This window comes from Eucalyptus grandis, chromosome 6, assembly GCF_016545825.1.
Source record: "Eucalyptus grandis isolate ANBG69807.140 chromosome 6, ASM1654582v1, whole genome shotgun sequence".
Classification (NCBI taxonomy): Eukaryota; Viridiplantae; Streptophyta; class Magnoliopsida; order Myrtales; family Myrtaceae; genus Eucalyptus; species Eucalyptus grandis.
Window position 1 is genome coordinate 1,972,862 of NC_052617.1, and position 22,715 is coordinate 1,995,576.

Below are 22,715 nucleotides of genomic sequence, written 5' to 3' on the forward strand. Positions count from 1 at the left end.
TTAAGATCTGATAAGACGTCGGTGGCGACGGAAAGACTCTTTTATGATGTTTGTCCTCATAGGGCAATTGATCTTTATGTTTTAGTCTTCTTCTACTGACGAGTCAAAACCGCGAGTAATGGAGACATTGGTTGTACAATCGTGGAGCACATGGATGGTGGGTGGATTCCTCAGTATGGTCTTTTCCCGATCAAATCCTTCAAAGTTCTTGGAGTCGCCATCGCTAGATACTTTCCCTTTCCACTTGGCGCATGGTTATGCCCCATCGTAAGGGAATTTCTCATCAAGAAATAGCTCAGATCTTGAGCATTCACTCCACATTTAAGTTGATATATTATGACCAAATAATTTTATTCGCTTTACACACACACTAATTCTTTGATTTGAGACTCCATCCGATATCCCTCATTAGAGACATATATATGATAAATTGAAAACTTGATTACACAATTTTTAGGACAATCTTGGAAGATCATCAAAAGAACGTCCAAATTCAAGCCAATTAACATAACTAATTGACCAACCATCGTTTAAAAGTTCAAACCAATAAATTTTAGGTTCATCAAGATACATCAGCTGCTGCCCAACTTATCAATTCTTCTAAGTGAGAGTTTGTCTTACGACCCCTCACATCTTCCCTTTTAAGATAAACCATGAAGTTGCTAAAGAAACTCGCTAAAGAAACACTCAATATAAATCCATCAGTGTCGACCAAAATCATGCTTTGGACTCTTATCGATTCTATATGTGCGTGTCCCTCCAAACAAAGAGATAATTGCACGAAGTCCCTTATTGGCGTTCCAAATTTCCAAAGTAATCCGAAAGGGTGTTCCCCCTTGAATTCTTTTTCATACTACGGTGTGGAAAATACAAGGTGGTACGGAGCGAAAACAAGTGGAGCATCCCTTAATTTCCAGTCAAAAGGTTAAAAGAAAAGTTGACTATCACCCGACAGCAGTGTGAACTTAATAAAAAAACGTGTACATTTTTCCAATCCTTTGTCTCCCCCTGTCGTCCTTTATCGTGGAATACGCCCATAGGTTGAAAACAGATCATTGAGATCAGCGTCCACCATAAGACACCAAACAAATCAACATACATGTTCACTTGAGCCTCCTATACATCTCTATTCCCTATATAAAAGCACAAAGCTTCAGCTGTACTCTAAAACTAGCTCACTTCAATAGCTGATCATATCTGATCGTGTTCACTCATCCTTGATGACGCTCCTAATTCTGACCATGTTCTGCTTTGCCTCAACGATGGGGCAGTCCGACAATTATATTATCCACATGGACTTATCCTCCATGCCCAAAGCCTTCTCTGACCACCATAGCTGGTTCTTGGCCACTGTTTCATCGCTAGTGCAAAGTCCTAATCCTAAAGTTAGAGCCAAAGCCACTACCACACCCACTTCTTCTAAGCTCATCTACAGTTACACTCATGTCATGCAGGGTTTTAGTGCTAGTCTCTCTCCTAGCGAGCTCAAGGCCCTCAAGAACTCTCCGGGCTACATCTCTTCCATGAAGGATTTGCCGGGTAAAGTTGATACAACTCACTCTACCCAATTTCTTGGCTTGAATTCTAATTCTGGGGCATGGCCTACTTCGGATTATGGCAAGGATGTCATAGTTGGGCTTGTCGATACGGGTGTTTGGCCGGAAAGCCCGAGCTTCAGTGATGGCGGAATGACGACAATTCCGTCAAAATGGAAAGGCGAATGTGAGGTTGGGACCCAATTCAATGCTTCGATGTGCAACAAAAAGCTCATCGGAGCCCGGTTCTTCAACAGGGCCTTGGTAGCCAAAAATCCCAACATTACAATCTCCTTGAACTCTTCGCGTGACACTGCTGGACACGGCACCCACACATCCACCACGGCAGCTGGAAATTATGTTGCGGATGCCTCCTACTTCGGCTATGCTCCAGGGACTGCCTCTGGCGTGGCTCCACTGGCCCGAGTGGCCATGTACAAGGCCCTGTGAGACGAAGGCATGTATTCTGCTGACGTCCTCGCTGCAATCGATCAAGCCATCATTGATGGCGTCGATGTCCTGTCCTTGTCATTAGGCTTCGATGGTGTTCCATTGTATGAGGACCCGATTGCAATAGCCACATACGCAGCCATAGAGAGAGGGATCTTTGTATCATTGTCCGCGGGAAATGATGGACCTTTCCTCCAGACCCTGCACAACGGGATTCCCTGGGCCATAACTGTTGCTGCCGGGGATATAGACCGTGACTTTGGGGGAACCATTACTCTTGGCAACGGAGTCTTGATTGCAGGCTCAACTCTCTTTCCAGGCAACCCGTCCTTGAGTAAATCTCCAATTGTCTTCGTAGGAGCATGCAACAATACAGTCGAATTGAAAAAACTCAGTCCATCTGATATTGTTGTGTGTGAGGACAAGCGTGGAACTGTAAGCAATCAAATCCAAAATGTCAGTGGAGCAAATGTCGCTGGTGGTTTGTTCATAGTAAACAGCTCCTACCCCTACTTCTCCATCTTTACCTCATTCCCTATAGTCTTTTTGAGTCCTGCAGATGGTGATACCATCAAAGCCTACATCAAGAACTCGCCCAAGCCAACAGCAAGCATCCAATTTCGGAAAACACTCATCGGAAGCAAGCCTGCTCCGAGCTTGGCAGACTACAGCTCTCGTGGCCCATCCCCAAGTTGCCCGGTTGTCCTGAAGCCTGACATTTTGGCTCCTGGCACACTGATCCTGGCTGGGTGGCCTCAAAATATTCCAGTGGATGTAGTGGACTCGCGTAAACTATTTAACGACTTGAGCCTCTTGTCAGGAACATCGATGGCGTGCCCACACATAGCTGGAGTGGCTGCGCTCCTAAGGGGAGTGCACCCCAAGTGGAGCCCCGCAGCCATCCGGTCGGCCATGATGACTACATCATATACAAGGGACAGCACAAATAGCCCTATCAAAGACATTGGGAATGATTACAAACCGGCGAGCCCTGTAGGGATGGGAGCTGGCCATGTCGATCCGAACAAGGCATTAGACCCTGGGCTCATATACGACGTGACGCCCCAAGACTATGTAAACCTCATGTGTGCAATGAATTACACATCGAAGCAAATTCAAATGGTCACCAGGTCCTCTTCCTACAATTGTTCAAACCCATCACTGGACCTGAACTACCCTTCCTTCATTGCCTTCTTTAGTTCGAACAGCTCGGACTCTCCGACGGTGCAAGACTTCTACAGGACAGTGACGAATGTGGGAGCTGGGGCGTCAACCTACACAGCAGAGGTAAATCCGATGGAGGAATTCAAGGTCAGTGTCGTGCCAGATAAATTGACATTCAAAGAGAAGTATGAGAAGCTGAGTTATAAGCTGACAATAGAAGGTCCAAAACAGATGAAACAGACTGTGGTGTCTGGTTCTCTCAGTTGGATGGACGATGGTGGAAAGTATGTGGTCAAAAGCCCCATTGTTGCCACAAGTCTAAGCTCCAAACCATTGACGCCCAAAGCTTGATCTGTTTACCAGTTTCGAGAAGTTTTTGTTAAATAAATAACTATGATGAAACTTTACAATCTCTAATGCATAGCCCTTTCTCGATCTCTGTCATCAAAAATCTGAAATACTGAACCGTACCAAATCAAATGTGTTCTACATATCCCATCATAATTCCGTAAAAAGCTGACTTGGTTGAAGCTTGTCCTCGGATAGAATGTCAGGATCATTCCATACGTCTTTCCTCGCTAAACAATCAACGAAAAAGCCGGCTTTTGCAACTTGTAAGTCAGTGGCGAGGGTAGATTCAAGTCTCGTGCCCATTGTGGCACTTCAATCTGTGATACGATAAGCATATGGCATCTTGCAATTTGAACATGAGCATGGTATCTAGCCGAAGGACAGAAGATTGTCCCAATCAACCAAAAACTTGAGTTTGCGTCTCATCACAGATGGAGGGCATTTAGCGAATTAGTTCCCATTGAAGCTTGTTTCGAAAGGGATGACATTAAGAACCCATGAGTAACGAAAATTCCGAGACAGGTCGACAAAAGAAATCAATGTCATCAGGTTTTACAGATTTTTCGCCTAATGAAATTCATCTTAAGTTGCTTATCCCAAATTTTCCATCCGTCTTCACCTTTTAATTTTACCACTAACCATGCGATTCATGCTTGGGGCGGAGTGGCATCTTCAATTTAGTTTCTATAAATGTCTTCGTGCTACAGGTAAACAACATTTTAGTTTGCCTGTAGTTCCAATTAGCCCGTTTTAGGGATTTTGGACGACATCGTCTCTCTTTCCGACTCTCTTCACCTCCCTGCTGCTTCTTTAAAACTCCAAAACAGGGATCACAATTCCTAATTGCCACATTTAACACCTCTCTTTGTAATATTTGGCTGGTGGGCCCAAAAGAAGAAAACAAAAGAAGGGTTGAAAAGTCAAAAAGTAGGGAAGAAAAAAAGAAAGAAAAGAGAAAAAGGGGTGAGCAGTGGTCGCTCACTTTAAAGAGCTGAACCACTCCGGGAGAAAGACAAGAGAAAGGAAAGAAAGAGAAGAAGAAGAAGAAAAAGACAAGAAAGGGGAAGAAATGAAAGGGGTTTTGGCACGTGGATGCCGCAGATGCCTTGCCAAGCCAACTCGACTCCATAACACAGTGCCTGGTAAAGAGATTAGGCCCCTCGTTCGTGCAATTGAAATAATTTATGGGTTTAGGGCTCAAATTCGGAATTTTTGAAAAAACGAGCGGTGAAATCCGATTTTGGAGTCGTTAAGCCACATATTTTCATAGAAATGGAGCCATATGATTTTATAAATCGCGATTTGAGCTTATGGTTTGTCCAAAACAAAATTTCAAAGTTTTCCACGTGTAGTGAACAAAACTCGTCCAGCAGCTTTTGACCCATATTTCGTCATTTTTTGGCTTGATTTTGGGACGGTCAAGTTAGGATTCTTGTAGTATATTTGAAGGGCTTTCTTTTGACTATAAATATGTTTGGGACGCGAATCAGAGGAGTTATAGTATAACTAAATTTTGCACTTAAACTCCGCCTTGTGAATGATTTGAGCAATCACTTTGGTTATGCGATTTGTTAGCGCATAGGAGTCATTTTATTAGAATTAAGGCGTAATTTAGTTGTTTCGTAGTTGAGATAGAGTTTTATTATATTTTAACATTATTCCTCGATTATTTGATAGTGCCGTGAGTTTGACGATACAAGTATCGTTTGTCGTTTGGTTGTAGACGATGAGGTGAGTGGTACTATTTCTTCTTTGATTTTGTAAAATCATGTCTTGAACTGTGTGTGTGTGTATATATATATTGAATCGAAGAGCATTTTTATTTCATAAAAGCCGAATCGAGCATTTGCTACATTTTGGTTAATTATGAATGTTTGAAAGGCGTGTTATACAAAGTCTGTGGAGTAATATATATGAAATTACTTTGCGACTAATTTATGGAAATGTTTATGATTATTTGACAAATGAATAGGAAATGGATGATGGGCTATACTGCAAAATGTTATTGCTTGATTTAAGATATTGATTTCTAGATTGGATTTCTGATATTGAAGGATGGTTATTTATATTCAATATGATTGTGAATCCAGTGAGGGGTTTTTAAGGTATGCATACTAGGTTTAGGATATCCTTTTAGGCCGAGCCACTAGCTTTGTAGGTGGAGACTTTGCCGAGGGGGGAATTATGGTTGCCTTGTCAATAGGCATTGTGTCGTGACCATGGTAGAGTATTGAATAATAGATTAGTTAATGGATGGACCTTTGATATGTGATATTTGATAAAGATTATTCAATGGACTTGACCGTTAATATTTAACTTTTGATAGTGATTTAAATGAGTTTTTCATATTAGTATAAAGTTTTGATGATAAGAAATAACTCTTATATGATTCGATATGTATTTTATATATTGAGTTTGAATTATGAAGTTTGGTATTGCTTTGTATACAAGCATAATAGTTGCTCGATCTACTTAGAAGATATGTACTACTCACTGAGTTATTGTTGCTTATTCCACTCATCCTTTAATCTTTTTAGGTTCCTTGGTTAGCGGCAAATAAAACGAGAGCGTCTTCGGTGGGAAACTTTTGAGAGTTCTATTTTTTAGTATGGTTTGAGGAAGTGGTGCACACAGTTCTTGCTAACGGTCGGATTGGCTGAGTTTTAACTGTGTGTGTATATATATATGTTGATATCAGGTTATTGATTGTGTTTGAGACTACATCCTTCGTGTGGAAGGGTGGCTGTGTCATCCCATTATTTTGTGGTTTTGGGGTGTGACACTCTTCACCTCGAAAAGTCATCTGACAAAAGGAATCGAACATGCCCACATCACCTCTCTATGAACCTGAGGAAGCCCTGCAAAAGAGAGAATCATACAAGATACCGTCGCAGTTTCTTCAAACCAAATGAATAAAAGAACCCATCCCAGGACGACAAGAAGATCGGTGCCAAAAAGTGTGTATCTTGTTGCCACTCCTCCATCAAAATCAAGATTCAAGAACATGAAGGGTCCCTTGTTCCTCAAAAAAGTACAATTTCTAGTTGTCACAAATAGTCCCCCAAAACTCCTCCACATCAAAGCCAAAAAAACTGCATTTAGGTGCATGTGAGTTGCAGGACCCAATTTTCATACCCACCAAATTCCATGCCAAAAAGAGGCTCGTCTTAATAGTTCTCGAGTCAAGTCCTTTCTCTTAACATGATACATCCAGTGAGGGATTTTCCCTTTTATCTTTGTAATGTTTCCACAAAAGCGTTCTATCCATTCAGCTTCAATGAGTTTGACATGAGTACAGTTCATATTTCTTCCCTTTTTGGTTAACAAAATATGTTCCTTGCTGAAGTTGTGGAAACGATCAGATCAATGCAAAAGCGCAGCTTTAGAATTTAAATGTAATGGTCGAGCAACTTCATTATCCTAAGGATGGTGCTTGACAAGTAATCCTCATTATATGTCAGCATAGCTTTAATCACTTTACCACAAATGGACAAATAAAAAGAGAAGGAGACTTAAAAAGGATAAATATATGCATATAATGAGCCATGTGATGGAACGATTGTCAATGCATGAGTTTGTAGCATAGTCCGAGAGACAAGCAAATAGTAGAATACATAAGACAGCGACAAGTTGTGAAAATTCTAGACCAAAATTGACATGGAGAGCATTCAGTTGATAACAGCATTTGGGGAATCTTCAGAATAGAAGCCAATATTATAGGAAAAAACCCACACCATAGAGAGATTCAATCCAGGCAAAATCTTCTGAATAGAAGCCTACATCATAAAAGAAAACTTCAACATCCAGAGATCCCACCAAGATTATACTTCAAAACCAGAAGTGGCTGACACTACATTAAGAATGGGACAAAATGCAGCAGAATCTACACAGGGTTAAAGGCAAAAATATTGTGAACTAGATACACTGTAGAGAGAGAAACCAACTCTTCATGGAAAGAAGTAGGCAAGATAATGTCCAACACATCACCTTGTTAAGGAATTATCTAGGCCATAGCCCTTCAGGATCTTGCTTTCTTGACATTGACATATTGCCTGGAACTCTGCTATCATATCCACTACTATCACCTGATTCAGTTACACGCTTGTCCAACAACCTATCCCTCAAAATTTCCCAATGTGAGTGTCCATGTTCCCGTCCAGCTCTTCGGTCCTGCAATGATTTAAGTGAGTCCATTTAGCAAAACTGTAGAGAGACAGATTGCATCACGAAACGTACCTTCATTCCCAGACTAGATTTTGCTGCTGACGAATTTCTAGGAATAAGTGAGAGAAAAGCTACAAACAGGTTACTAGACGAAAATCTGCCTTGTAAAGGTTCCTCCCCAACTCCCTGTTTCCAAAAGACTTCCCATTAATGATGGTTGCTCAAAGCCAAAGAACCTTTTGGGAATATGTATAAGGGGACAAAGAGCGACTACCATTTGCATGAGAACCTCACAATGCTAATCTTTGCAAGAACATATTAAATTGTCAAATGATGGCAAGTACAAGTTGTTAAAGAAAAACTCTTTTATTATTTTGAAGCTGACAAAACCTTTCCAAAAGACTAGTCTGAAGACTTGCAGACTCAAGTGTTATAGTCTGAAGAACTTCAGACTCTACTGTCAAAGTCTGAAGACCACCGGACTTTAATCTCAAAATCTGCCCTCACTAACAGTTTCTAGACCGAAGAATGAAGACTTATCCAGATGTGGGATTATCTTCAAGAATTCAATTCGTATGATTTTTGGAAGACCTTATGGTTGGATATAGCACCTATATGATCAATTATCCTTATTGGAATCAATTCGGATAATCAAATCTTTTGAATGGCAAGTATATTTGGAAAATTCTACTTATGAAAACCAAGTTCCTAATTGTATGGGCGAACAGAATTGACAGGCTTTCATCTCGATCTTCAAACAACTTAAGATCTCCTTAATTGATTCTGTCCAACGGGTAGATTGGAAGAATGCATGAAGAAGTATTTAAGGCGAACTTGCTAGTTGTTCGAGAGAGAGTGAAAGAAAATTTTCAAAATTTAAAGCTTCCTAATTCTTTGCTATTTCAATTGTTGAGCTAAATTTGTACTCAAAAGAGAAAGTAAATACTTGTGAGATTTCGCAAGAGTATAGTAGAATCTCTGCACTGTGAAGCCAAAATCGTGAGACTGTAAAATTTCTTTTGATTCATAGTGGATTATAGCTAGTAGGCTGTTAGCACGGGAGAGTGGATGTAAGGCTTGATCTAAGCCGAACCACTATAAACTCTGTGTTCTCATATTCTTCCCTAAACTTTTTTATTCATTCATAAATTTATTTAATTGTTAAACTCACTTTAGTCCATTACTTTGTAGATTCCATTTCGAAAGAAAAAAAAAATTATAAACGTTTCCGCAAAAAAAAAAAAAAATTAACACTTATTCACCCCCCTTTAAGTGTTCATACTAGCCATTTCAATTGGTATCAGAGCTTGTGTGCTTATTTCATTTGAAGTGTTTCTTACTTCTTAAGCTAAAATCTATGGCTAGTATTTTTGCTCCAAGATTAATTGAAGGACAAAGCAACACCAAACCTCCATACTTTGATGGAAAGCAATACAACGTATGGAAAAACAAGATGAAAGCATTCCTGAGATCGAAAGATTCCATGGAATGGGATGTTGTGGATCATTCCCAAAGCTACATCAACCTCAGAAAGAGAAAAGGAAGTTGAAGATGCTGGCGAATTATCACAAGCAAAATTAACCAAGAGACAAGCTCTTGATGCTAAAGCCATCTACTCCTTATACTATGCTTTATCTCCTACTGAGTATAATTGAATTTCATCTTGTGAAACAGCATAAGAAATTTGGGATAGATTGCACGTTACTTATGAAGGAACTAATCGAGTAAAGGAAATGAAGATCAATATTCTACTAAGATAGTACGAAGCCTTCAAGATGAAGCTTGGTGAATCCATCACTGATATGTTCAGTCGCTTTACAGAAATCGTAAACAGCCTGGCATATCAAGGACAGCCAATTTTAGGACCAATGAAGGTCAATAAACTGTTGTGTGGACTATCCAAAGACTAAAATCACGTGAAGACATCGATCAGAGAAACCCAAAGGATCATGCCTCTTTCAGTAGATGAACTGGTTGGCACACTTCAGTTATATGAAATGGAGCAAATCAATGAGGATGAAGATTTCAAAGATAAGAAGTCAATTGCTTTGAAATCTAACGATAATTCTGATGATACAGATTCCGAAGATGATTTGGATGATGAAAAGCTAGCACTCATGATCAAAAAGTTCTGAAAGTTGAACAAGAAGGGAAGAGAATTCAACTGGAAAAAGCAAAGCATGCAAAAGTTCCAAAAAAGATCAGCTAAGGACAATGAAACTAGCCAAGATGTGATTTGCTTCAAATATAAGAAAAATTGGCATATCAAACCTAACTATCCTTTGTTAAAGAAAACGAAAGGAAAAACTGAGAAATACAAAAAAACTCTTAAAGCTGAGACATGGAGTAATACAAAATGCGAAGAAAGTGATGAAGAATATGCCAATATTTGTTTAATGGCAAATTATAAATCAGATACAAACTCTAAAACAGATTCAGACTCAGACTCAGACAAGGAAATTGAGGTAAGTAAACAAAAATTCCTGTTAAAGTCTCAAAGTCTCAAAGTATATAGATGAACTCTGTCTTAATCTCAAAGCCTCTCTTAAGAGAATTTTCGAACTAAAAAGGGAAAATTCAAAACTCAAGCAACAAGAAACTCATTGGAAAGAAAAGTTTGAAAATCTAGATAAAAGTTTTGTTGATTTAGAAACAAACTCCGATTCTCTTACAAAAGAAAATGCACTTTTGAAAGAAGACATCTCAAACATTACAAAAAGATTTTCAATAGGATATGAGAAGCTAGAGAAAATTCTTTCAGTACAAACACCTTAATAAAACAAGTCTGGTTTGAGAATGACTTCAGAAATTGTTCCTTTAATTGATTTTCCCAAAGTTAAAGAAAGGATTAGATAAAGACCTATAAAGGCATTTTACAAAAATCACTTTCAAAAGGTTTTTGTAAAACATGTTGGAAGCAATGCTCTCAAATGTTCAAAGTGTAATAGCTCTAAACACTTCAAAAAGGAATGTCCCAAGGTTTGAAGACCCGTTAAGAGGGATTGGGCAAAGATAGTGTTTAATACTAACTCCCCTGGACCTAAGAAAATATGGGTACCAAAGAAAGCTTAAGTTTTCCTTTTGATTATAGGTCAATATCAAGAGAAAAATCAAATGGTATTTGGATAGTGGTTGTTCGAGGCACATGACTGGAGACTCTAGTTGTTTTATAAAGGTTGTTCAAATAAATGGTGGAAAAGTTTCGTTTGGTGGAAACAGCAAAGGAAGAATCATTGGATATGGAACCATGAAGAGTAGAAGCTTTAACTATCAACAATGTCTCCTTAGTGAAAGGTCTGAATTACAATCTACTCAGCATAAGTTAACTTTGTGACACAAGATTCAAAATCAACTTCCAAGAAGGTATTTATTCATGAACAAGTAAAGATCTCTCTCAATCTTTCACTGGACGAAGGCATGGAAATATTTACCTTCTGGATGTAAAACTAGAAAGTTCTCAGTGTCTTATATCCATTCAAGATGAAGCAAATCTTTGGCATTGAAAGCTTGGTCATGTCAACATGAAGCATATTGCCAAAATTTCATCCAAGAAGCTTGTTCGAGGTCTTCCCAACTTGAGCTATCAAAAGTCTGATCCATGTACTCCTTGTGTTTTGGGAAAATATATTATAAGTTCTTTTAAACCTATAAATCAAATTTCTACAAATCGTGTTTTGTAGCTTCTGTATATGGACCTCTTTGGATCAACCAGAACTCAAAACATTGGTGGAAAGAAATACTACTTAGCAATCGTAGATAATTACTCTCATTTTACTTGGGTTTACATTTTGGCAACTAAGTCTGAAACATTCTCTCACTTCTCAAAGTTTGCCAAGAAAGTTCAGAATAAGAAAGGTTATGTTATTTCAAGCATACGAACAGACCATGGTGGTGAGTTCGAGAATCAAGACTTTGCAAAATTTTGTAATGAATCTAGTTTACAGCATCTTTTCTCTTCTCTATATACTCCATAGCAAAATGGGGTTGTGGAAATGAAGAATATATCCTTGCAGAAATGGCTAGAACCCTCTTAATTGAGAGTAAAATTTCATCTCAATTTTGGGCTAAAGCAGTTTCTACAGCTTGCTATATTATTAACAGAGTGTTCTTGAGGCATATTCTAGAGAAAACTCCTTATGAATTCTACAAAGGGAAGAAGCCAATTGTCTTTTACTTTCATGTGTTTGGTTGTAAATATTTCATTTTGAAAAATGCAAATGATGGAACCGTGAAGTTTGAAGAGAAATCAGACGAATGAATTTTCCTTGGCTACTCAACCTCAAGCAAAGCATACAAAGTCTATATTAAGAAGACTCAATCAGTAGAAGAGTCTATGAACATTAAATTTCAAGACTTTGTGGAGAACCAAGAAGACCAAACTCATCTTGAAGAATTTGAACTTGCTCTAAACTTTACAAAGTCTACCTCCCCCGAAGTGACTTAGATTGCTGAAGATCAACATCAAGCAAAATTAGAAGATCCAACTGAAGCAGAGGATCAGCAGACTTTCAGACCAACAAGCAACTAGAAGTATAAGTCAAGTCATCCTACAAATCTCATCATCAGCAACATTAATGAAGGAATTCGCACCAGATCCAAAAGACGAGAAGAGTCTAGCGCACTAGCACTTATTTCTAAGATAGAACCCAAAAATGTAGAAGAAGTCTTGTGTGTAGAAGAAGCCCTGTTTGATGAAAGATGGATCAAAGCTATGCAAGAAGAGCTCAAACAGTTTAGTATCAACAATATTTGGGAGCTAATTCATAAACCAAAAGATAAATCTATTATTTGAACTAAATGGGTTTTTAGGAACAAAGTGGACGAAAGGAAAAGTGGTTAGAAACAAAGCAAGAATCATGGCCAAATGATATACTCAAGAAGAAGGGATAGACTATGACGAGACATATGCACTAGTAGTGAGGTTAGAAGAAATTAGATTATTACTTGCTTTTTGCTTGTTATAAAAATTTCAAGTTATTCCAAATGGACGTCAAAAGTGCATTTCTAAATGAATTTATCCAAGAAGAAATCTACATAGATCAACCACCTGGTTTTGATCCAAGAAAGCTAAACTCTGTCTACAGACTGAAAAATGCCTTATATGGATTAAAGCAAGCTCTTTGAGCCTAGTATGAAAGGTTAAGTAAATTTTTAATTCAAAATGATTTTGAAGAAGGAAAGGTAAATACTACATTATTCATAAAAAGAGAAGGTAAAGATTTTCTATTGATTCAAATTTATGTTGATGATATTATTTTTGGATCTCCTAATGAAAATCTATGCAATAAGTTTTCTAAATCTATGCGGTATGAATTCAAGATAAGCATGATGGATGAATTAACCTTCTTTCTCGGATTACAAGTCAAACAATCAAATAAAGGGATTTTCATTCACCGAGAAAAGTATGCGAAAGATCTTATCAAGAAATTTGGATTAGAGAATAGCAAGAAAACAAAGAAACCAATGTCAAGTTCTTCGAAGCTGGATAAAGATGAAGAAGGAAATAGTGTAGACCAAAAGCTTTACAGGAGCATTATTGGTTCACTTCTTTATCTTACTGCATCTAGACTTGACATCTTATTTAGTGTTTGCATTTGTGCTAGATTCCAATCAGATTTCAAATAATCTCATTTAAGTGCTGCAAAATGCATCATCAAATATATCGCAACTACTCCAAAGCTAAGTCTGTGATATCCCAAAAAATGAGACTTTACTCTTCTTTGATATTCAAACGCAGATTTAGCAGGTTGCAAAGTTGATAGAAAGAATACTTCTAGCACTTGTCAACTGCTTGGCAACAAGCTTGTTTCCTAGTTCTCAAGGAAGCAGAGTACTAGCTTTATCAACAGCGGAAGCAGAGTATGTGGCTCTTGTGAACCGTTGTTCTCAAATTTTATGGATAAGGCAACAGCTAAGAGACTTTGGAATTGAAGAATTGTGCACCGAGATCAAATGCGACAACACCAATGCTATCAATCTCATGAAGAACCCAATTCTTCATTCAGGGGCAAAGTATATTGAGATTTGATCTCATTTTATAAGAGATCATGTTCAAAGTGGAGATGTTATTATTCAGTTTATGGACTCGAAGAATCAGCTGCAAATATATTTACAAGGTCACTTGAGAAAAGTCTAATTAAGTCTATTCGTACTAGACTAAATATTATCTCTTCTTCCAACTAAAGTGTGAAGTTGGTCAGACTCAGAATATCCAAAAATTACTTCAGTAAGTTAATATCTCTTCGATACATGTAATTTAAATTTAGAAAGAAAATCTTGAAAAGGTATGTTTTTGAATCGTTATCTATGCATTTTATTTTTAGAAATTATCTTTTTGAATTTTTGAATTTTTGAATTTTTGAATTTTTGGAAGTTTTTTTAACAAAAATGGCAGCTTTTTCAGTGTGACGGTTCATTTATCCCGTTTCACTCTCTTTTTGTATCATTGAGTCTTTTCGTCTTCATTTACACTCACTCAAACCCTAGAATACAGAGATCATACTTTTCTCATTTTCTCTCAAGTTTAATCCAAAAAATTTTCATCTTTTTCAACAAGTGAGTTCAAGAAATCCTCTAAGATAGTGACAATATCTTTCTAGAGGAAGTCTTCTAGAATTGCGAACAGGGGACCACAACACATGTTAGAGGGTCATACCCACTTTGATCTAACCGAGGAAGAGGATTATCCTTAGCAGCAGCAACAACAATAACATTCTCAACAGCGTCGCTCTTCATAGCAAGGGACTCAAGTCCCTCCGCAGCAACAAGCAGAAGAAGAGATCATTGAAAATGTTGAACCCGTAAGAATGCTGAAACCGAAATTTCTCTTTAAACTCTACTCTAAGTTAAAGGAGGGTGATACTGTGATGACATTCATCGATGAGTTTTTACAAGAGAGAGACTACAAGAACAAAACCTTGTTTTTGCAATCTATGGAAAAGAAGGGTAATGCGCCTATAGGTTTGGCAACAAAGACTTTTGCCAACTTTTCAAGTGATCCATAGTTTGGAACTTTTAATCAACTCGAAGGGAAGGATGATGATGAAATGATGTACATGAATTTTCAACCTAGGATGAGCGTCGCTGCAAATGTTCATGGTGAGGGAACGAACTTACTTCGTTCTAAGAACCATAGGAAGACTTATTCGAAACTGCTTAAGAGAGGGGCAATGAACCCTAGATGTGTGGATTTCGATTTCTTGATTCTTTGAAGGCAAAATTGAGGGAGAAGTTTGCTCTCCTTCAACTTGAACAATTCAGTTCAGAGACATTTGTCGCCTACCCTGAATTGACTGACTATTTCTATTCAAATTTGTCTTTTCTAGATGCAAATAGATTTTCTTTTACGGTTAGAGACAAAGAATTTGTGGTGGATGTAGACACCTTGGCAAATGTGATTGGTGTGGAAATAGGGAGTTTCCAACCAATCAGGGTGCCTATTGGTCACGCAACTTTGGCTCTTGTTCGAGACAGGTTTGCTGAAGGCAAGATCTCTTACTCTAGAATGACTGCATTCAATATTTTGCTTCACAAGATTGTGATCAATTGCATCAGAACCAAATCTACTTCAAAAACTGATGTCTCTCACTCAAGCAAAGCTGATGTTTGGAATCAACATCGGATTCAAGTTCCCACTACCTCACACTATCCTAATGCACATGTATAAGACAGTTGTAAGGACAAGGGGCAACTCCCTTACTCTGTGCTTGTTACTAGATTGTTCAGACATTTCAACATTCAATTTCCTGCTACTCTGTGTATTTGAACCATTGCTCCAATGGCGGTTGGACTAAAGATGGTTTCAAAAATGAGACTAAAGGAACTTAATAAGGCATTGGAGCATCTGAAGGAGGAATCCCCTGCCAAATCTAAACAAGACTCTGCAGCGAAGAAGAGGAAAGGCAAAGAGCCAATCAGCTCACCTATCAAGGATAGGAGAACCCTTATCTTGTAGGATGAAGAAGATGATGATGATATCACTCTCTCCGCTTTTGCCTTAAGAAATTTAAGGAGCTTTGTTAGTTTTGAGGAGCCAAAGGACAAAGAGAACAAAGAAAGAGAAGAGACAGAGAAAAGAGGTGAAGAAAGAGAAGAAAGGAGAAAAGAGGTGAAGAAAGAGAAGAAAGGAGAACAGAGGAAGAAGAAAGAGGTAGAGAAGAAGAAGAAGAAGAAGAAGAAGAAGAAGAAGAGGGTCAAGATGACTCTCTTGAGCCAACATTTGCTGTATCCTTGTTAAATGACTCGGAAAAGGCAATGAGTGGAAATGTAGGAGAAAAACATCACTTGGGTACTAAAAAGAGCAAGAACATGAAGATGAATTCTTTTCTCCAACTGAATGCACAGAAACAGGGGGAGCAACTAACAAAAGAGGTACTTCTTCACTTGTTTTTACTAGTGATGTTAGTAGATCTCTAGCAAATCCAAAGGATGTCTATGCCTCTCAATATCCTGAAGTAGATACCGATGCATCCACTCCAAGTCCTAGTGATCGAACTACTGATGTTCCCTCACATCTCAAGAGTCCTAGAATTGATTCGACTAGACCTAGTGCTACATCGAAACCAATAGTAGACTTTCAAAGGCTATTGGATCTCCTTTTGGAATTGAAGGGTCAGCAATATGGTTTCAAGTTTGAGATGAAAAACCTCAAGACAGCTTTAGAGTCAACTTCAAAATCTCTACAAGAATAATTACAAGCCCTGAATATTCAAGTGCAAGAAACTGCAAAGGGTGAGGATATTCAACGGCTAAAGGAGACTTTGAGGAAGCTAGAGGAGACTGTCAAGTCTATAGGGATTTCCAGATCGTTCGTATCCCCAAATAGCCATAATTTTTACTCAACTCTTTTTATAGTCATTCTCCACTTTTTGCTATTGACAAAAAGGGGGAAAGTTTGTGCTGATTTGACCTGACTTATCTTTTGGGTACTTTTTGCTTGATATTTGATTTTGATGACTTTATGAACTTATTTACTTTTTGGTTTGGTTTTGGACTGACTTTGGACTAGTATACTTTGGACTTTTGACTGCTATTTGACTTTGAATCTTTTTTACGCTTGCAGTAACTAAGTTTGTGATATTGATTATGGCTGGATAGTTATTTATCTTGCAGGATTAACATGTTTTCTGTAGTTGCAGAATCAATACTATTCAGGTCCTTATCAACTTATTTTTATAAGATATCACGTTTTGCTTAAGTGCTGTTTTGCAGGTCAAAATTTTCAAATCTGTAGGAAAGTTTTGTTATCATAAAAAAAGTGAGAGATTGTTAGAAAAAATCCATTTATTGTTTTGAAGCTAACAAAACATTTCCAAAAAACTAATCTGAAGACTTGCAGACTCAAGTGTTATAGTATAAAGAACTCCAGACTCTACTATCAAAGTCTGAAGACCACTGGACTTTAATCTCAAAGTCTGCTCTCGCCGACAGTTTCTAGACCGAAAATGAATAATTTTTTACTAAAACAAAGTGCATGACTAATTTTGATAGTTCCTAAAGTACGGGACCAAAAGTTAAAGAAATTTAAGAGGTTTGTGGACATAAGTGCTGCATGTCAATATAGCCGACGTTGTTTAGCATTTTCCGATGAATTACGAACGAAAATTTTCAAGAGGACTTAAATTGTCGTAGGAGAGTAGCATAAGGACTAGTATTGTAAGCAAAAAAAGTATAATCACCAAAAGTTAATTCACTAAATATAACAAAGACCGGAAATGCAATTTCCCTAAATTAATTGATATGCCCTTTAAGCGTTATTATAAAAAGCTAAAATCTTACTTTTAGTTCCTGAATCTGCGCATTATTTTTTCAAATCAAATCTTTGGAATTTTAATTTACATAAAGAAGTCCTTCTGACTCCCAATTTTGTTAGTAGTAGCTGACATGTCCGTTGGAGCTAAGTCTAACGTGCGAAAACTTTTTGTCACTGTAGACTATCATCTGCTTGTTTGGATAAAAACTCATAAGATGAAGACTACAACCAGAGCTTGAGTAATAATTAATGAGATTGCTCGGTACAAAACTGTCCATTTTGGTCGCATTTCATTCTTGCTTTGCCTCCCCAACTCTCCCTGCTCTGCAACTTTTACTTCAACTACCAAAGTTTAGTTTTATATTGTAACATCTCGGGTCTCCACTGTATACGTATTGTCCGGTTTGGACACTAAGTCCTCACGGTTTTGTTCCTCTCGGGACAATCCATACTATCCCAAGAAAATGCGTATGTACAGTTTAGAGGGACCCAAGTGCCTTGTGACGGCCCGAGCCATGGTCCTCAGACGTGCGCAAGGAAGGAGTCCCTCTCCTGTCCCACATCGCCTAGGGAGGGAGTCCTGGGCTAACTTATAAAGCTTGGATCCCTCTAAACTGTACATACGCATTTTCTTGGGGTAATATGGGTTACCCCGAGAGGAACAAAACCGTGAGGACTTAGTATCCAAAGCGGACAATATGTGTACAGTAGAGACCCGGGATGTTACATATATAATAATATTTTCTAAAAGACAGATGAAGTTAATGGAGTACTACTTGACAATCACTTCTCTCTCTCTTTTAAGTACAGGATTTCTGTAACGTTTTATAACTAAAGATAAATAACTATTGATGTAGGGGGGAGACTAGGTCTTGAGCAAATACGAGGCATCCCTAATGATCTAGAAGGTAGGAATGAGACGAGGGACACGACCCGTTCCCACCTTATTCCATAGCCATCCCTAGTCAAAGTCGAAGGCCCCAAGACAAATTTCACTGACAGCAAGAAAGAACATCAACGCGAAAACTCAAGCGGACGAAGGATGTAAATATTGAGGTTGGTACATCATCTTAAAGTGGTGTGAACCCTTCGACTTGGAAAAATGTTCTTGCCTCCTTTTACATTGATTCTCACCCGCTTCGATCCAAATGCACGTCCTTACCGGCCTCCTTTTGATGATTTCTCCTTGGAATCACGGGACAAGAAAACAACAAAAGGTGGAAAAAAAAAGGAATGATTTTTAAGTAGTATTATTAAAGTGGGAGCATGATTACTTCCTCTCTAAGAGTTGCAATAATAAAGGAGGAACCACTTTCTCTCGTCTCTTTTCTAGATGTTGACAAATTTATCAATAGGGACCCCTTGCCAAACTTAACATCAACAGCTACTGCAAGATAAATGAATTAGTTTTTCCTTTTTATCCTCTTGTTGAAATGGTCAGCTATTCTGGACAAAAAAATATATTTCTCATCTCGACTCCTTTGGTCCCCCGTGAATGTACAACGCGGACGTTGTGAACTAAAATATTGTTCAACGTTCTCGGGATGTGTTTGACGATTTCAAGCCTGGGAACCATCAGATCCAATCACAGCAAGGATCAGTTCTTCAAAGAAGAAGAAAAGGGGAAGAAAAACAGAAGCACGAAGTTCGAATTTTCGAATGAAGCCGAACAGATGTGTTCAAGAACGATATTATTTAGGATCTGATAAGACGTCGGTGGCCACGGAAAGACTCTTTTATGATGTTTGTCCTCATAGGGCAATTGATCTTTACGTTTTAGTCCTCTTTTCCTGGCGAAACCACGAGTGACGGAGACCCTGGTTGTACAATCGAGGAGCGCATAGATGGTGGGTGGATTCCTATCCTTTAAAGTTCTTTCAGTTGCCTTCGCTAGTACTTTCCGTTTCGACTTGGTGCACGGTTGTACCCCATGGTAAGAGAATATATCATCATGAAAGAGTTTTCATCTTGAGTATTCACTCAAAACTTAAGCCGATATATTATGGCCAAATAATTTTATTTGCTTTACTCACCACATCAATTCTTCGATTTGGGACTCCATTTAACATCCCTCATTAAAGACATATGTACGATATATTTAGAATTAATTGAAAATTTTCTCAGGATAATCTTAAAAGATTATCAAGAGAACGTCTAAATTCAAGCCAATTAACATATCTAATTGGACCAACCATCATTTAAAAGTTTAAAGTGATAAGTTGTGGGTTAATTACAGTATATCAATTGCTACCCAACTTATCAATTCTCCTAAAGTGAGAGTTTGTCTTACAACCCCTCACATCTTCGCCCTTAAGATAAACCATGAAGTTGCTAAAGAAACTTGATAGAGATTGAGATGTTATGATGTTGCAACATAAGCCCGTCAATATCGACCAAAAATCATGCTCTGGATTCTTAGCGATTCTATATGTGCGTGTCCCTCTAAACGAAGAGATAATTGCACGAAGTCCCCTTATTGGCGTTCCAAATTTCCAAAGTAATTTTGAAAGGATGCTCCCACTTGGATTATTTTTCATCTGCGGTGTCGAAAATATAAGGTGGTACGGAGCAAAAACAAGTGGAGCATCCCTCAATTTCCAATCACAAGGTAAAATAAAAAGTCGACTAACACCCGACAGCAATGTGACTTTAATAAAAACGCATACACTTTTCCAATCCTTTTGTCTCCCCCAATCGTCCTTCGATTTGTCGTGGAATACGTCCATAGGTTGAGAATAAATCATTGAGATAAGGGTCAGCCATAAGACACCAAACAAATCAACATACCAATTAACTAGTAATGGACGACTATGTTGAGGTTCTCTTGGGCCTCCTATACATCTCTATTCCCAATATAAAGGCACAAAGCTTCAGCTGTACTCTAAAACTAGCTCACTTCAATCGATCATGGCTGATCGCGTTCATTCATCCTTGATGACGCTCCTAATTCTGACCATGTTCTGCTTTGCCTCGACAACGGGGCAGTCCGACAATTATATTATCCACATGGACTTATCCTCCATGCCCAAAGCCTTCTCTGACCACCATAGCTGGTTCTTGGCCACCGTTTCATCGCTAGTGCAAAGTCCTAATCCTAAAGTTAGAGACAAAACCACTGCCACACCCACTTTTGCTAAACTCATCTACAGTTACACTCATGTCATGCAGGGTTTTAGTGCTAGTCTCTCTCCTCTCGAGCTCGCGGCCCTCAAGAACTCTCCGGGCTACATCTCTTCCATGAAGGATTTGCCTGGTAAAGTCGATACGACTCACTCGACCCAATTTCTTGGCTTGAATTCTAATTCTGGGGCATGGCCTACGTCGGATTATGGCAAGGATGTCATAGTTGGGCTTGTCGATACGGGTGTTTGGCCGGAAAGCCCGAGCTTCAGTGATGGCGGAATGACGACAATTCCGTCAAAATGGAAAGGCGAATGTGAGGTTGGGACCCAATTCAATGCTTCGATGTGCAACAAAAAGCTCATCGGAGCCCGGTTCTTCAACAGGGCCTTGGTAGCCAAAAATCCCAACATTACAATCTCCTTGAACTCTTCGCGTGACACTGCTGGACACGGCACCCACACATCCACCACGGCAGCTGGAAATTATGTTGCGGATGCCTCCTACTTCGGCTATGCTCCAGGGACTGCCTCTGGCGTGGCTCCACTGGCCCGAGTGGCCATGTACAAGGCCCTGTGGGATGAAGGCTTTTACGCTGCTGATCTCCTCGCTGCAGTCGATCAAGCCATCATTGATGGTGTCGATGTCCTGTCCTTGTCATTAGGCTTTGATGGTGTTCCATTGTATGAGGACCCGATTGCAATAGCCACATATGCAGCCATAGAGAGAGGGATCTTTTTATCATTGTCCGCGGGAAATGAGGGACCTTCCCTCCAGACCCTGCACAACGGGATTCCCTGGGCCATAACTGTTGCTGCCGGGGAAATAGACCGTGACTTCGGGGGAACCATTACTCTCGGCGACGGAGTCTCGATTGCAGGCTCAACTCTCTTTCCAGGCGACCCGTCCCTGAGTAAATCTCCAGTTGTCTTCATGGGAGCGTGCAACAATACAGTCGAACTGAAAAAACTCAGCCCATCTGATATTGTTGTGTGTGAGGACAATCGTGGACATGTAAGAAATCAAATCCAAAATGTCGGCGGAGCAAAAGTCGCTGGTGGTGTGTTCATAGTAAACAGCTCCTACCCCAACTTCTTCGTTCTTACCTCATTCCCTACAATCTTTTTGAGTCCTGCAGATGGTGATACCGTCAAAGCCTACATCAAGAACTCGTCCAAGCCAACAGCAAGCATCCAATTTCGGAAAACACTCATCGGAAGCAAGCCTGCTCCGAGCTTGGCAGACTACAGCTCTCGTGGCCCATCCCCAAGTTGCCCAGTCGTCCTGAAGCCCGACATTTTGGCTCCTGGCACACTGATCCTGGCTGGATGGCCCCAAAATAATCCAGCGGCTGTAGTGGACTCACATAAACTATTTAACGACTTCAACCTCTTGTCAGGAACATCGATGGCATGCCCACACATAGCTGGAGTGGCTGCGCTCCTGAGGGAGTGCACCCCGAGTGGAGCCCCCGCAGCCATCCGGTCGGCCATGATGACTACATCATATACAAGGGACAGCACAAATAGCCCTATCAAAGATATTGGGAATGATTACAAACCGGCGAGCCCTGTAGGGATGGGAGCCGGCCATGTCGATCCGAACAAGGCATTAGACCCTGGGCTCATATACGACGTGACGCCCCAAGACTATGTAAACCTCATGTGTGCAATGAATTACACATCGAAGCAAATTCAAATGGTCACCAGGTCCTCTTCCTACAATTGTTCAAACCCATCACTGGACCTGAACTACCCTTCCTTCATCGCCTTCTTTGGTTCGAACAGCTCAGACTCTCCGATGATGCAAGAATTCTACAGGACAGTGACGAATGTGGGAGCTGGGGCATCGACCTACAGAGCAGAGGTGAATCCGATGGAGGGATTCAAGGTCAGTATCGTGCCAGATAAATTGACATTTAAAGAGAAGTATGAGAAGCTGAGCTATAAGCTGACAATAGAAGGTCCAAAACAGATGAAACAGACTGTGGTGTCTGGTTCTCTCAGTTGGATGGACGATGGTGGAAAGTATGCGGTTAAAAGCCCCATTGTTGCCACAAGTCTAAGCTCCAAACACTTGACGCCCAAAGCTTGATCTGTCTACGAGTTTCGAAAAGTTATTGTTAAATAAACAATTATGATGAAATTTTACAATCTCTAATGCATAGCCCTTTCTCGATC

The 22,715-nt window shown here is 39.4% G+C and overlaps 2 protein-coding genes across 2 annotated transcripts; both read left to right on the forward strand.

Annotated features, from left to right (window-relative positions):
• The first annotated feature begins 1,168 nt into the window (after positions 1-1,168).
• Positions 1,169-3,584, forward strand: LOC104447882 (subtilisin-like protease SBT3). Its single transcript, XM_010061615.3, is given in 1 exon segment — positions 1,169-3,584. A coding segment is annotated over 1 exon segment (2,280 nt). The 5' UTR covers positions 1,169-1,220; the 3' UTR covers positions 3,501-3,584.
• A 16,696-nt stretch (positions 3,585-20,280) lies between these two features.
• Positions 20,281-22,715, forward strand: LOC104447881 (subtilisin-like protease SBT3). The gene has a single exon (XM_010061614.3). The coding sequence runs from the start codon at positions 20,323-20,325 to the stop codon at positions 22,627-22,629; it is 2,307 nt and encodes a 768-aa protein (XP_010059916.2). The 5' UTR covers positions 20,281-20,322; the 3' UTR covers positions 22,630-22,715.